The 16,668-nt window shown below is 39.6% G+C and overlaps 3 protein-coding genes across 3 annotated transcripts in view; all 3 read left to right on the top strand.

Annotated features, from left to right (window-relative positions):
- The window catches only part of adgrg4a (adhesion G protein-coupled receptor G4a), a 382,000-nt gene that overhangs the window by 17,418 nt on the left and 347,914 nt on the right, over positions 1-16,668 (top strand). The gene's annotated exons all lie outside the window — the stretch shown is intronic.
- On the top strand, positions 4,653-12,631 carry tmtops3a (teleost multiple tissue opsin 3a). Its single transcript, XM_061048392.1, has 4 exons — positions 4,653-5,294; positions 6,474-6,802; positions 11,150-11,383; positions 11,883-12,631. Exons 1-4 carry the CDS (start codon positions 4,907-4,909, stop codon positions 12,096-12,098), a joined length of 1,167 nt encoding a protein of 388 aa, XP_060904375.1. The 5' UTR covers positions 4,653-4,906; the 3' UTR covers positions 12,099-12,631.
- Positions 13,332-15,386, top strand: cd40lg (CD40 ligand). The gene is made up of 4 exons (XM_061048391.1): positions 13,332-13,860; positions 14,389-14,422; positions 14,528-14,635; positions 14,766-15,386. Exons 1-4 carry the CDS (start codon positions 13,660-13,662, stop codon positions 15,137-15,139), a joined length of 717 nt encoding a protein of 238 aa, XP_060904374.1. The 5' UTR covers positions 13,332-13,659; the 3' UTR covers positions 15,140-15,386.

Genomic DNA, 16,668 nt, shown 5'->3' with positions numbered 1-16,668 from the left:
AAAAGTTTAGAAATTATTCTAGTTTTTTAATTTTTGAAATGTAAATGGTCAACTCAATGTAGATTGAGTTCCAACCCAGCCGTCAGTAATAATTACCACATCACCAAACCGTGTTATGGTATATATATTTTTTATTACATTCAAAAGTGTGGTGCAGACTCCAGTGTGAAGGAGCCAGATCATGCAAACTCCACTAACCAAGCACCACTGTACCAGCAAGCCCCCATCAGAGCTGGAGTAAAAAAACACAACAGGGTTTCGTTATATATAAGCCAATTAATGAGCTTGGCTACTTGTGCCTGCAATCTGAATGCTGCCTTACATCCATTTGTATGTAAAATAAGATGATTCATTTACAACACATGTTGAATCAACAGTCTGGCATGTTTAGCGTTCGCTCACCAACTGGTCCTGTCGTTGTCAGAGATACATGATGACAGTATTCACATTTCACTGCCGACAACATTCATGGAAACAGATGGAGGAGTTGCCATCTCCACATGAAGAGGGAGGATTATTGATGTTAATTTGCTAATATTAGTTTCTTACCATCTGGAACCGCATGAACAGTGGTTACCGAACTGGGCACTGGTCCAGTGGATTAATGGACTCCCAAGTCATGTTCAGGCTTATGTGAAATAAGATGCCTTTTAAGTAACGGTCCAAGGCATTTAAAAAAAAACTGAGTTTCAAAAAGGGATCATGCAGGAGCAGAGAGTACCTCTGTACTGTAATTAGACATGAAAACACAAAAGACATCTTTGTTTTCAAGGCATGAGTCTGCAAAGGAAACTCTGGGACCCATGAAAAGCCCAATGTGGGCTCCACCACTACAGCCCAAGTCAACCTCGCACAATATAACCACACCTCCATTATACTTATTTAAGCAGCTTAGAAAAACAATAATTCTGTGTTACACCCTGAACATTTGTAATCAATAACCAGAAGGGAGGAAGCCTGATATTTTCTCAGTAGGCTACATCAGCCTTGACTTAACTTGTTAGTAAAGGTTTACATGCTAAGATGCTAATTAAGATGCTAAACACAGTGAATGTTATACATGTCAGTAATTTAGCATTTTCATAGCAGTAGATAGTGCAAATGGTCACTGTCTTGAACATCTTAACACAGTGGCTAGTATGAGTGGAGATTTGTTGTACTTGTTTTTAAAAAAATCAAAGACTTAACGTCTACCTCTTAGTCACCATTAATTAACAAACAAAACAACATAACAGACAAAGAAGGACCCGTATCTAGATTTTCGATGTTTGGTTCAACATTTTACTTTCGCTATTTCCCTGCCCTCTTTTAGTTATGATATTACCTTGTTTCGCTTTTTCCTGCTTTGCGATCAAATGCTGTTTTTCAATTCTAAAATGATACAATGTGCGGTTGCTTGAAAAAAAAAAAAAAAGTCTCAAAAAATGATTCACTTGATATTTTATCGCCTTTTAATACCTCTTCCATTCAAACCATATTATATAATATGACGGTGGAACAATAGGTGACAAGAACATGGTAATGCAAGCTAACCCTGAGTTTCAATTATGTCAGTATTCATATGGTAATTTATCATTTGACAGCACTGGAAGCTTACTGAGAGACTATAATTAACTGTCCTTCAAAGAGGGCTTGTTGCTTCTCTGAATCCATCACACCATTATCATTCTGGGGCATTTCAGAGCCGGTTCATGCTATATATGCCAGAAGAAGTAATCCAGCGTCCAATTTGTATTTGTATGAATTTTCTTAATTCCAACAGTTCGTAAAATATGATTGTATTCCTCCACACAAGATTTTACCATTGGTTTACTAACTGTGAACACCTTGTTGAAAATATTTCATGTGGATAGTACAACCATTGTAAAGGAGCTTAAAATAACAATTAACTTTTTGGATATATGCATGAGATGTCAGAGGATTTCTACTTCAAAATAATGTTAAACAAAACCCAGAATAGAGATGCATAAACATATCTTCATAATTCTGAATATTCTTGTTATCCTTTGTTGTTTCAAGAACACAGCACATGTTATTGCAACATTGACTTATAAAACATAAAGTTTTAGATAAAAGGAGCCAATAGTAAATGCGCAGAAACAGTAAAAATGACTGTGCATGGGGTACATCAGAGAAAGCTCCATTAAGACTTCTTACTCAGGAATAAAATATTAAAGCATGCTACCTCTTTCAGCACACGTTTTATTACATTTTTTCATATAAGTCTCTCAAGGAGTAAGTGATGTAAAATAAATGATAGACACAGAAGCAGCAGACACTGCAGCAGCTATGGATTGGAAAGTCTTACTGGTATTTTTTTCTCTGAAAAAGTAGGAAAAACAATAACAGTGTGGTAAAGAAAAGAATAAACTGTAGTCCTGCCAGGAGGCAGGCATGAATTCAACATCCATGCAGACTTGATACCATAATCCCCCTTTTCCCCTTGTGTCTGGCATAATCAGACTGATCTGAGGCCAATAATGGAAAGGGAGGGGGTTGGTTCTGTAGTGATGATTACCTATTGAGCTTCCAACAAGCCAATGATACTGATTGGAGAGCATGAAGAGGGGGCATTAGAAGTCCATGGATGCTGTCTGTGGGTTTGAGCTGACACCATTGACCAGAGCAATGGAGATTTACAGAGCTCTCCCCTGGGGTTGCGGCATCAAATAGCAATTTTATGCCAGTCCTCAAGTCATATATCCACTGTAATGATCAGATTTTACATCAGTACATCTTTTTGATCACAACAGTCATTGTCAGGTAAGAAAAGTAAAGATTCCTATAACCTGTTATCAGTGGTTGTGTCTCTTGCATTTGGCCTACTTTGTTCCGTGAAAACAAAAAGTATTTTTCTTGGTATTTGTAGGTATCCACTGAATGAAGCCGTAGCTTGACGCTCCCAGAACTCCTCTCTTAAGTCATTTTCATCCAAAAAATCCACGGGACCAAATGATCAAAGTTTAAATGTTTACTTCAACAAAAATAAACAAAAAACAGATACAGGTTAGTCCAAAACTATACAAAAAGAGAGATGAGGAGAGAGAGAGGTCAAAAGACTGTGTGGCTCCACTCTCTACTAGTCTGAACTGAGCCCAATTAAATCCACAAGCCCCTCCCCCTCCCAGATCCAATGAACAAAAAGTATTACATGCATCCATAAATTTAACATGATGAGCAATAAGGCTCCTACAGTATTAAAGAACCAAACAGAGTTGACCAGTGTATTACCCCATCAGAGTTTGCTCATCCGGTCTTCCCTTCATGTGGACTTGAAAAAGGCCAACAACTGTGTCCACAGAATCAATCAATCAGTCAATCCATCTTTATTTGTATAGCACAAATGCACAACAAATGTAATCTAAATACACTTAACAAACGAGCAGTTAAAATACCTACTCCATCATGACCACAGCACTAAGCAACATTTAGCAAAGTTACAGTGACAGGGGAAAACTGCCTTTGAGAGGCAGATACCTTGAGCAAAACCAGACTTATGTTGAACAGCCATCTGCAAAAACCGTGTTTTAACTGGGCTTGGAAAACAGGATCGAGGGAGATGCGGAAAGAAAGAGAAGGACAGAGACAAACAGCATCGATGCATAGGATGAGGAGGCCTGCATTCTGGGAGTGTAATGTTCTAGATGGGTAATACCTAGATATATAGGTATATATTATATTCAGGTCTAATTACAGATTTTTTCCTCAATTGTTTATAGGTTCTTGTTAAAATTGCACATATATTTTCACAGTAGTTCTAGTTAGAACACGAGCTGCTGCATTTTAAGCTCCAGGAGGGTCCTTGGTGGGGTAACCCTTCATTTTGAATTACTGGGGCTGTTGTTATGATCCATGTGCTCCTCATATAAGAGACACATCTTTTATCGGTTATGGCCTTGATCAGCGTTGTATACCTTGGCACCAAATCTGTGTTGTTGTTTTTTTTAATGGATCTCAAAGTGCAGCCTTGGAGAGGAAAGAGTTTAGTTTGGGGAAGTAAAATTGTATGCAGATGATGAGTTTCTGTTGGCTTCATTAAACTGTGACCTCCAGTAGGCACAGGGGTGGTTTTCAGTTGAGTGTGACAGATGGGATGAGAGTAAGCACCCCCTTGCCTTAGAGCATGGCTCTCTGCTGGTAAATGGTGGATGGAAGTGAGTTCTGCCTCAAGAGAAGAAGTTCATGTGTGGTGGTGAAATGGCTGAGGGGATAGACGGATTGGTTGATGCCGTGTCAGGAGCTATGCAGTTGTTGTACCAAGGCATTGTGGAGAGGAGTGAGCAGATCTGCCTTTAGATTTACTAGTTGATCCATGTTCCAACATTCACCTATGAACATGCGCTTTGCTGACGGAGATGAGATCACAGATACAAATGGGAGAAACTTTAAAGGAGCCTGGTGGTTAAGGCATCTGATTGGAATCTCTTTATCATGCCTGCTTGGTTGGTGGTTTTCTTTCCCATCTGACATATTAAGTTAAGTACTCCATTGCTTTGTTTGCTTTCCCCATTTGCAATAATAAAAAAAAAAAAACTAAAATCCAAAGGAGGTAAATATTACTTTTCCAAAAGACCTCAATTAAACGCATTGAAAAGCCAAGTCAAGTCAACCAGCAAGCAAACAATCGATTTGGAAGAATTGTTGTATTTACCAACACAATTGTGATCAACTGACTTATAATAAAAGGGAAGCTTCTAAGAAATAGAATATATGTAAGAGCCGCAGAAAAAAAAAAAGGGGTGGAGATAATACCTTACATTATGGGGTACAAGTAGTGCACTGGGAACACTGACTGCTCTCCCCACACTCTAATAATTGTGTTATATTGGCCCTCACAGCAGTGTGTGTCCAGCTCCTCTTGCGCCCTCTGCTCTCCCCTCTCTCTCTCTCTCTCTCTCTCTCTGCTATGGTCCTCCACACGCGCGGATACAACATCAGCACCACAGACAGCTCTCTCTCCGGCTCCAGCATCACCATCGACTCCACCCTGCGGGACAACGCCGCACCCCAAGCCTTCCCCGGCGGGCTGAGCCGGAGCGGTCACACGGTGGTGGCAGTATGTCTCGGCTTCATTTTAGTGGCGGGAACTCTCGGCAACTTCCTCGCTCTTCTTGTCTTCGCGAAGTTTCGTTCCCTCTGGACGCCCATCAATCTCATCCTGTTGAACATCAGTTTGAGCGACGTCCTTGTGTGCGTTTTCGGGACACCGTTTAGTTTCGCCGCGAGTCTGCAGGGTAGATGGCTCATTGGAGAGTACGGCTGCAAGTGGTATGGCTTTGCAAATTCGCTCTTTGGTGAGTTATGTTGCCTATGTAGGCTTTTTTTTTTTTTTTTCAAAAACATTTGTGCCAAGAGTAGGAATTTGTTTGATAAATTCAAAAGGATACTAGGCTACTTAACACTGAGAAGGTTTTTGTTTTGCAGGCTTTGGACCGATACATAACTGTTGGCGGGAAGTCACTCTTTTCTGATTCTTGTGAAAGTGTGAAAGTGTGAAAGTGAAAAATCAGGGATTCATCCCTGTTTATAACTCATCCTGATGGGGTTCATAAATGTCTGTCCTAAATTTCATGGCGGTCCTCCTCCAACATATTGAGACATTTCATCTGGAAACCACAAAATGTCTATCCTTATAGACCATACTGGTGCTAAAAGGGCAGTGTCATTTAGGTCCACTGTGTGAACTGTTGGCTAATCACTTTGCAAAATGTCATGACAATCCATCTAGCTGGGATCAATAGCTTTAGAAAGCCATCCCTTGTATGACTTAATGAAGACAAATGTTCAACTTGATTTCTTCATTTCTTTGGAGGTATCTGGGCTTGAAGTTTAAATTCTTTATAGAAAAGAAGAAAGCCCTACACGGGGATTAGAGTGAATGGCAAGTCATTTCTATAGCTACTATTCAGTGAGGTTCAATCACGATTTAGTGCCATATTGGATTTGAAGAAAGGAGGAACATACTCTTACTCAAACATGCTCATATACAGGATCATGCTGTTTTTTCTGACACATATAAAGGAATACTTTTTTGAATTAAAGTAAGAAAGTAAAAACAATAATCAGATTGGGTTGCTGTCATTATAAATAGTTTTACAAATATTACATAATATTTCATACAAAAGGTTAAAAAAAACATACATTAAAAAAATATAAATATATATATTTTATTTCACTCAATCGGTTTAAATTGTATTTAAATATAAGAATTGTTTGAGAAACTCAAAGCCGCTTTCATTCCAGCTATCATTTCACTGAATAGTTTCCATACTTTGAACAGATTGATTTTGCAGTGAGTAAAGTCTTAGTAGAGCAGGTGGGCTGACAAACTCAACATGGACTCTTTGCAAGCAGTGAGCCAAAAGTTCCTGTAGGAGAAATGAAAGTGCCCGTGTTGAAAGAATCACTGTTTTATTTGCGTTCTGAACTTGTGATGATATACTTTTCTGTCTTCTTCTCTCTTGCTCTCCAAGGCATTGTGTCCCTGGTGTCCCTGTCTGTCCTCTCCTATGAACGTTACACCACCGTGCTGCGTTCCTCAAAGGTGGACATCTCAGACTTCAGGAAAGCCTGGCTCTGTATCGGGGGCTCCTGGCTCTACTCTCTCCTCTGGACCGTGCCACCCCTACTGGGCTGGAGCACCTACGGGCCTGAGGGACCTGGGACCACATGCTCCGTCCAGTGGCACCTCCGCTCCCCCACCAGCATCTCTTACGTGCTGTGTCTCTTCATCTTCTGTCTGCTGCTGCCCCTCCTGCTCATGATCTACTCTTATGGACGAATCCTGGTGGCAATCAGGAGGGTGAGTTTTTGCTAATCTGCTGCAATACCAGATACTTTTTTTGTCATAAAAAAAAAAAATGCAACTATTTTATATATATGAATACGGAAAAAAACACATAAAATAAAAATGTTATGATTAAAGTTAACTTCCTAATTTGCTGCTTATACTGAATATATATGTGTTTATTGAAGAGTATTCTAAACAAGTTTTTTTCCAGGGTGATTCCTTGGGTACACAAATTAAGTTGACACAACTAACACAAGAAAAAAACACATATTACACAAACTAAAACACACCATGCTAGATTAAGGTCGAGGCCTATTGCTACTGGGAGTTTTTGTATTTGTGTCTGAGATCAGAATTCATATTTCAGAACGTTTAGTCACTTTTAATTGAAAATGTAGCCTCAAGTGCTGAAAAATAAAGCCGATGCAGAAGTGTAAAAACCTGCAGGTCCTCAAGTGTCTACTAGAATCCATGTTAGAGGCCATATTAAAATGCACATCTTCACAGCAGAAATACTCATGCTTACAGCCTGGTCCTTTTTAGTCTCTGTAGCTCATTTCCTTATTTGCAAAAGCATGTATGATGGGGAAGTTTTTATACAAATCATCCCTTTTAACTACATTAGGAGAAGAAGATATTATTAATCCCATGAGGAGAAATTACTTTTACAGTCTGTTATTGAGAAATGCGACACACACATAGGCTGAAACACACACACATGCACAATCAGGATCCTATGGACATGCAACAATGGAGAGAGAGTGAGGGGCTGCACATGAAAGAGCACCTGAGCAGTTGGGGGGTTTTGTGCCTTGGCAGTACTGGATTTTTTAATCTCTAGTTACCAGACCAATGTCCAAACTGTGTCGGCACTGGGACTTGAACCCAGAACACCCTCTGTTTCTTCACCCAAGTCCCTACAGACTGAGCTACTGCTGTCATTAAGACTATGAGTCAATCATAATTAGGCAATAAGAAGAAGAAGAGGAAGGGACTGATTTGACTGACAGCCACGTACCCATTTGCCAACTGACAGGCAAGACAAATCTGATGGATGTGTTTCAGCAATTAAGATATTCATTTGGTCTGCCTCAACTCCATCTCCTTGACTGCAGACTTAAAGTAACATAAACCTAAATCTAAATACCTGTGTTATTTCAAAGTGACTTTCCTTTGTGGACAGTTAAGAAACATGTTTTCAATCATGTGTTCATCTTACGACAACAACCTGAAAGACGCAGAGATGCTTCATATTCTGTGTACCATTAGAGTCCATGTTTCCCCCTTTTTAAGTAACCAGTTATCTGTGTTTGGCTGTATCATAATTATCAGAATGTAATAATTGAATATAAGATGTCTCAGAGGTTAAGTGATGGCTGTCAGACTCCAACTATCTCTTGGTCATGTGTCTACAAGGTCATTTCAAGTAGCATCAAGAAAAAAAAAATCCTTCAAGCTGCAGCTCTGTGTTTAAAATCTTAACAACAATTTCTCCGGAAGTGGGTAGGAATAGAGCTCAACACTGACGGCCCACTTTTTCAACAGCTCTGATTCTGGAAGTAAATTTCCCCGATAAAATATTACAATTCAATTTCAGAAAATCTTTAAACCAAGATATTGAAGCCGGAAACCAAGCCAACCAAGCTCCCAGAATACTCGTGACTATAAAACATTTGATTCAGGGCAAGACAATGATTGGAAAAGGCAGATGTACAAGACTGTGTACATTCATTTTTCTGGAGTCAAGTAAATGGACATGAGCTTGCGGTCAGAAGACTAGAAAAGCGCTTACACACTGATGGCAGAGGTTTCTATGTAAAGTCTCCATCAGATGTAGCTAATCCCATTCGTACACATTCATACGCCACTGACGAAGCAGCGGGAAAAACTTGGTGTTAAGTGTCTTGCCCAAGGACACATCGTACATGTAGTTACAGGAACTGGGGATCGAACCCCCGATCTTTCCAACTGGAAGACGACCAACTGAGCCACAGCCACCCCATAACAAAGATAGTAGTACAAATTGTGTTAGCTATCTAGGCTGATGGCGGAACTATCCGTTCGCATCCGGCGCTGGGGGGCAGGAAACATTTCCATGGTAACAGTGGTATCCACCAATTACAAACACAGCTGTTACACTCGTATTTTTCTTAAAACAAGGTTGAAATCATATGAACTTGTGTCTGCTAGTGGAGCATATACCTTTGCTTGACACTCTTGTGGTAAGTCTACCTTGGATGGCTTTGACGTTATCTCTAATAATCAAATCCACTATGGAGAAAATGAATGGGATTTTCACTTTCGGAACCACACTGTTAAGCCCTATTTAGCTGACGTCTTCAGGGGAGTGTGTGAGGCTCTTGCTGCCCCCTTTAGGGCAACAACTCCTTCCTAGTTTCCAGTGACTCATCCTTGCCTTGGTGGCGGTTACATAAACCTGCCGGTCACTCAAATAATTGACAATTAAGGATTTCGGATTGGTGTGGGGTCCCTTTAATGCACTCTTTACTACTCTGATCCATGAATCAACTAGAAGATATTATTAGACATGGAAGCAACCTGTTACTATTGGATACCTGATATTATAGAAGTACCTCTATTTTTTTTTTACACCATCCACCCCAGGGAGTCAAAGATAAGAAGGGCTTTGCAGATTTGATTACCATACCGGTAAGTAAGGGCTCAGCAGTGTTCACCCGTCGCCTTCCAGCCAAGAGCCCCGCCTTATGCTTTTCTTAGAAACCCAGCAATCAGTGTGTGAGCCTTCTGCCAGCCTCCCATAGGTGGCTTAAACCAACACGTCAGAAGGACAGATGACATTTATAACAACAGCATCAGTTTGGCTCAAGCTTGGATTTGTTTTCTACCAACTTTCCCTTCACACCGTCACTCTATTGATTGTCGAAACACTCAATTTTTGTCATAGCATTATAGTCCAATTAGTAAAGAAAGGATGGTTCAATAGTGAAGAAAATAAGTCCTACGTTTGGTTTTGCTCCTGAAGCTGTGTTTCCTGTCTGTAACATTCAAACTAAAAGTCTGCCACGCAGAAATCCCAGCTGGTGTAAAGGTGTCAGGATAGTTTTTACATTTAAGGCGATCGAGGAGAAAGGCTACGGAGGTCATGACTTGAAACAAGGTGAAGTGTAATCGAGTGTCTAAGCAAACCACAGGGGTATTTCATCAACGCGGAAGAGTTGACAATGATTTTGATGAGATGCTTCTGTATCCACTTGGCTTATGACAAAATGTCTATGAGCTGATTTTAGTCCAGCAGAGCTTTATATCCGAGCCTTTTGTTGCAACCTTGATAGAAACCAAATAATACTTTGTAAGATTAACAGTTTTGATTAGTAAATGTGTGCTGGCAGGCATGTCTTGTTAAAAGCCAACAGTCTAAACTATATAACAATGATGCTGTTGTTAAGGCCAGTGTTACTCAGTGGTTTAGACAAACTAGGGTTATTAGTACATTGTGGGGGAGTGGAATCCTTGCCGCAGCAGCCAGGGTTTGATTCTAATCTAGACCCACTGAGATGTGCCATGTATACAATTGTGTTGAATGTGTGCCTATAAATGTGCCTATTTAATATGTTGACATATGTGGGTTCAACTTTTGTTCAGAAGAATTCAAAAGATTCTTATTAAAGATCAGTCCACCTGTTGTATTAAGCACATTCATTCCTCTCAGAGTCCCCCGGCCAGGTTTGACTAATGAGGGTAGAGGGAGGAGTGTATCAGCATGCGTTGCCGTGTGTCAAAGTGTCTAGTTTGTCTTTGACCACTGGATGGCACCATTAAGAGAAATGTTTCACCTCTCTTACACGTAAGAGGTGTAAGTTATCAGTCAAGCCACGGCTGCAACAAACCCAGACACAAGAAAACACAGAAATGCCTGTTCACAAGTACAGTCATTGAAAACTTTGTCAAGTCAAGTCAAATTCATTATTAGACCACTTTTAAAACACTTAAATATTTCCAAATATGAAAAAATTAATCTATAAAAAGATAAAACTACGTAAATATATCAGACAAATATTGAGATATAATCAGTTAATATGCAAACAATAAGTTTAGATTTGGAAAGCTAAAGATAAGAGGTGGGCTTAAGTTGTACTTTGAATGACTGAGTTGAGGGCACAGCTCTGATCTTGAGGGGGGGCTGTTTGTTCCACACATGTAGGCCCACAACCGAAAACCACAGCCAAGGCCAAATCCTTTAGGTCTAACTAGCTCAGACCCTCAGGGAGTCTGCGCCTCGGCTTCGATGACAGTAGTTCAGTCAGGGTATAGGTCAAAATAAATTTCATGACAGATTTATAACCTCTGTAACTTTTCTCTCCTCCTTTATGCCGTCAGGTGGGTAAGATCAATCTTCTGTCGGCTCAGCGCAGAGAGCAGCACATTTTGGTGATGGTGTTGTCCATGGTGTCCTGCTTCATACTGTGCTGGATGCCCTACGGTGTCATGGCACTGATGGCCACTTTCGGTAGATCTGGACTGGTGACTCCCGTGGCGAGCATGGTGCCCTCTGTGCTGGCAAAGTTCAGCACTGTGGTCAACCCCGTCATCTACGTGTTCTTCAACAACCAGGTGATCTACTACATCTGTCTCCAGCTCATGTATTCATAGATTGAAGCATGCTGTGTATGTCCTGTTGGCTAAAGTCCATATAACAGCTGGATAGTAAAAATAAAGAATTGGAAGAGAATAGCGGGCCAGTTTTCCCTCTACAGAGGAGACCCCGATGGCTCTCTGTGACATTGAGGGTGCAGCTCGGTCTAATTTAATTTTTTGTCTATCCCAGTGTCATTTAAGTACCACATACTTGTTTTATATGCAGCACACTTGGTGGTTGATTGCTACTGTTTGTAGCCATGAAAGCTCTCCTTCCTGCACAGCTGTATTTATACAAGCTTCTGTTTGGTCTTCTGCGTTTCTTTGTGTAGTAATAGGACCTATTTGATTGTTTTCAGATGCTGCTGAAGTTGTTCTCGAGCACATTAATCTCAGCTTTGATGCTTTGCCGTTTTATTCCCTGAAATGCTTGCAAACTAAAAAAAATCAACAGTCTTGTTCTGCTTCTACACAGTTCCACCGATGCTTTGTGGCCTTAGTGAAGTGCAGCAGGGAACCAGAGTCCGTTCAAACAGAGGAGCTCCAAACTGCAAGGACAATGTTCACAAGTTTCCTCCCCGTTCACAGACAAACTTCCCTCAGCTCCTCACAACCTCAGATCCCCAGAAACACCTCCCTCTGCAGCCGGCACAATGGCCGCCAGACGCTGGTTGTCCACTACACTCCATAACAGTTCTTCATCTTTTACAGCTGACCAAACATGGAATTTACAACAAGTGTTTAATCAGAACTCTCCTCATTCAGTGTTCATTTCTCTTAACTCACAACACTCATTATTGATTGATGATAAAGTGAAAGTATATGTCCATTTGTGTACTCTGTACCATTTGAATGTAACTTAGAGACATATAGTCCTGCCTGTTAATTCATTTGGCCATGTGCCAACCTTCAATGTGTATATGTGTCGATGTAAAAAAAGCTCTCGGCTCTCTGAGAATCTACATCCAGATGCACATCACAACTTTCAAATCAATGAATGTCTGTCGTGGTTTACATAAAAATGAAATACAATTGCACGTATCAGTTGGAATTAAAAACCAAATCATAAATGTGTTTACATATATTTCATGACCCTCAAATCATAAATGTCATATCGTGCTATATGATACTTATGGTGGAGAAAAAGTCGTAATTTATCATAAAAGATAGTGATGCAACAACAACAATACTATCTTTATATTATATATCATACAATGATCACACATAGTGGAAAATATAAAAAAAATAAAATACAGAACTAATTTATCGGGATTCTGGGATTATTTTATTTGAAATGGAAAATATATATTCCTGGTATTAATATACTGTATTTATAAACTGTTATTTTTCTGTCTGTGTAAATAAAAATAAACTATTGAGAATATGTTTAGGGAAGCTTGAAGTCATTGATCTCTCTCTCTCTCTCTACATTATTTGACAATAACATAGTTGGCCAGTTCCTGCAGCCCTATGTGACCTTTTGTGAAAATATTGTTCATACTTTTTCGCCCTTCAAATTTGACTAAGTGGATAGGATGGAAAAAATTAGATCTCATTTCAGGAGAATGTGGCACTATGGTAGACTGAATACCTCTGCATGTATCAATATAGAAACTTAGCATACCAGCATGTATTAAACTGAATGTTATACTAGTCTGCAAATGAGTCATAATTGTCGGCCAGTGTTTTTGAGGCTGTCTTGGATGGCAGATTGCAATCATATAAAGTAACCATTTAATATCCTTTCATTTCGGGAAAGTTGTGGTCTATATGTGTTAATTCCTGCTTCTGTTATGACTCCTTAAATTACTTCTATTTGAAGAGTTGCTACAGCTGCTGTGGTCATTTGTGCTAACCAGCTCCCACTGTATGAAAATGTGTCTAAATAATAATAATGTCTCTAATATTGACTACTTCAGCCTACTAAAAACACTATAGTGCATCATGTCATACTACATTACCACCAAAACTCACGTGATGTGTTTTTTTTTTGTCCATAAATAGAACCACATTGACATATAAATACAGATTTCAAGCTGCATGACAGAAGAAAAAAAATGCAAAGAGGACTTGTAGAAAACACACAGACACGTGCCCCCAAAGGTCACATCTCTCACAGATTATCATGTCGAAAAGCTTCCAGGAAGTAGAGTAAAGAAAAACACAGCTGCTTGAGAGAGCGGTAGTCAGAAGGTGCCTGGGATGTCACAGATCTTGGACCTCTCAAGGTTTCACCACTTCCCTTCACCACCATGATCAACACCTACCAGACCAGCCTGGCTCCACCGCCCATACCTCCACGCCACAATGGGTCCCACTCGGTCTTCATCCCAGCGCCAGCTCCGTCCAAGGGCCACAGCAAGGTTCTCCTCCAGTTTGTGCTCGGTGTGGTGCTGCTGCAGTTATTTCTGTCCATCGTAGGATTCATCTTCTTGTCCTCCAATGGCAAAAAGGTAAATAAAAAAAAAGAGTTCATTTTACAAGAGATTTCTAATATTGCAGTGAAGATGACAAAATAATAAGCTGCATATATAAGCTCTACAGTTACATTGTACATTTTGAAATCCTAGGTTTAATTTAATTAATTTATGAATGTGATGCCTTTAAGAAAGAAAAAAATGGCTTTAACCATTTTTTCCTGTTTCACTGCCATATTAACTTATTTCAAAACATGAAGCAAATGCATAATCTCTTGCACTTACGCAAAATAGATTAGTTCAATCTGATAGTTTACCTTTTTTTTTTTTTTTTTTTTTTAATCTCCGTGCATGCCGAGACATGAGTTAGGCCAATGTAGCACAGGAAATGCTCTTTATACACACAGGTGAGATGTGATGTTTTGCAGCATAGGGTGTTGTTGTGAGATGATCATGATGTGAACACAGTTAGGATGATATTTCATTATAGACATTATTAATTCGAACAAAGGAGAATTACCGTACTCATTCCTGATGATTTGCTTTTTTTTTTTTCCCTCACAGGAAAATTTTCCCTCAGCTGAAGTAAATCCAGAAAGTAAATATTTTTCATTTTATTTCTCAAAGTATTTTACATGAGAACTTTTATACAAACATTGAATCACAACACTGTCTCTGACCACATATTCCTTCTCGTCTCTAGTGTCCTTGCTTTTATCAGAACAGAAGAAAGGTCCTTCATCAGAAAGGCCCGACAAAGCTTTGGCAAGCATGGTAGTTAGTCAGAAAGCACGCACACAGACATCTACAGGTAAGAAACAATTAACTTCTTTTCATTTTTTTTTTTTTAAATGTGATGATGAGTACACAACCATCTATGTAACTATCTCTAGTATTTCTATTAATTTAGACTTATAATAATCTTAATATTGTCTCTCCAGCAGGTTATCTCCAGTGGGACGAAAAACACTCAGATTTGAGGAACATCAGCCTTTTCTCCCCAACCCACGTGGCAATCCAGAAGTCTGGGAAGTACTTTGTCTACTCCAAGGTGACCTTCTCCAAGGGTGACCCAGGGCACCCGCTGACCAGCTGGGTCATGCTGAGGAAGAGCATGACGGACAAAGATGAGGTTGCTATGAAGGCGTACTGCAATCTGGACAGCCACAGGGGGTCGGTCCCCAACATGTGCACGGCCACGCAGGGGGGGGTGGTTACACTGGAGAGTGGTAACCAACTCAGTGTCTGGGTACAAGACTGTTCACTGGTGGACTACGAAGAGGGAGCCACAACCTTTGGGATGTATGAGCTGTAAGACTCCTTTACATCACATGGACCTCAAACGGATGGAAGCTATATTCTTTAATATGCTGGATGGATAATCAAACTAAAAATGTCCTCGCTTTTTCGTGGGATGCAGAGCCAAAGACCACATTACTTAACAATAATTTATTCAATCTGATATCACTGTGTAATATGTTTTTTTTTTTATTTCAATCATATTTGTTGTATCTTTTGTATTTATTTGTTTTAAATGAAACTGGTATTTAACCTAAAACATCTGTTCCCCCCTCTTGTCTGGTTTCTTCTTCACATCAGGAGGTAATTGGAAGTTAAGGACATCGGCACATTAGTTTTAAACACAGCTATATTGGTTTTAAGTTTCCAGAGAACGAACATATAAACACAACATTTTGTCAAGTGAAGTAAAAGGATGACGCTTTTCTCTAGCTGTTCACCAAAATAGTTGGCGTTGAAAGTTGCTGAAATTCTTCATGAGGGAACATTTTTAAGGTGAATTAGGAAAAACTTTTAAAAAGTCAAACAATTCAGATTGATCACATTGATTAATAGATACATTCATACTATGATATACATGAAATCATAAATTATTCTGCATCGTTTGAAGAGGTTTCAAAACATCTTATCGGCTGTATAACTACGTCTTTTGCATTCAGGCTCAGCCCTCTGGTGTTTAATTTCTAGCACACAGGAAACCACACAAGAATTGCGCCCTCTCATGATGCTGAGTAAAAAAGGAACAGGACCACAAAAGATGTTTGTAGTTTACCACTCCAAAAATGCATCTCCACTCAGAGAAGTTGATGCTGTTTCCAGTGAAACAAGACAGAATGTTTCTTGGTCATCATTAAATGACCAACTTCAAGCATGTCTTGAAATGTTTACATTTCTGAAAGGAAGCTGCAGAATTACAACTTTGATGTTGCATTTTCCTCCTTTCAGCAGCCTTTAGTTCCCATTAATTTACATATCGTTTGTGATCAATCTGTTGAAGGTTATCCCAACTGTGTGATCCATGTCCTTTATTGTCTAGTAGGGGATCATCTAAAATGCTGAAGGATTTTATATTTGCTCTAAAACACGCACTTTAAAAAAACAACAACGGCTTCTTACAGGCAGACTAAAAATGTAAACACCTCAAACTTAGTAACATGTTATGTCAAGTTTTAAGGTTTTGTAGTAAAAGGGTTAAAAGACGAGATGCTGTTCTCCTGTTTAAATAGAACTTCATTAGCTACTTTTTGTTTGAGTTACTGTAACCTGTTTGTCACTGTAACCTATATGAGAAACTGTCTGGTGAGTAATACGAGGTGTAAAAAGTCTTCTCAAGAATGCAAAATGCAACCCAGAGCAGGCTTGAAGTTAACACCCCATACAGCATGGAAAGTGTGAATCTGAATGGAGGTGTACTTAGATGAAGAGGCAGAACACGCTCACAGGATGTTAACAAGTCAATCCTTCCATCCTATGAAGGCTGACATGCCACCAAAACGTAGCTCACAGATTCCTGAACGGCACATGTGCTGAAGGCGGCATGGAAAA

Source organism: Labrus mixtus, chromosome 10, assembly GCF_963584025.1.
Source record: "Labrus mixtus chromosome 10, fLabMix1.1, whole genome shotgun sequence".
NCBI classification, from domain to species: Eukaryota; Metazoa; Chordata; class Actinopteri; order Labriformes; family Labridae; genus Labrus; species Labrus mixtus.
Note: the sequence above shows the minus strand (reverse complement) of the source record. Positions and strands in the feature narration are given on the sequence as shown.

What these genes read in the sequence shown, in the direction of transcription:
- tmtops3a (XM_061048392.1), top strand. Translation starts at nt 4,907, where the DNA reads ATGGTCCTCCACACGCGCGGATACAACATCAGCACCACAGACAGCTCT. An exon ending in CTTTGCAAATTCGCTCTTTG is followed by an intron (nt 5,295 to 6,473) that starts GTGAGTTATGTT and finishes TTGCTCTCCAAG; the next exon opens with GCATTGTGTCCCTGGTGTCC. An exon ending in ACGTGTTCTTCAACAACCAG is followed by an intron (nt 11,384 to 11,882) that starts GTGATCTACTAC and finishes GCTTCTACACAG; the next exon opens with TTCCACCGATGCTTTGTGGC.
- cd40lg (XM_061048391.1), top strand. Translation starts at nt 13,660, where the DNA reads ATGATCAACACCTACCAGACCAGCCTGGCTCCACCGCCCATACCTCCA. An exon ending in TGTCCTCCAATGGCAAAAAG is followed by an intron (nt 13,861 to 14,388) that starts GTAAATAAAAAA and finishes TTTCCCTCACAG; the next exon opens with GAAAATTTTCCCTCAGCTGA. An exon ending in AGCTGAAGTAAATCCAGAAA is followed by an intron (nt 14,423 to 14,527) that starts GTAAATATTTTT and finishes TCTCGTCTCTAG; the next exon opens with TGTCCTTGCTTTTATCAGAA.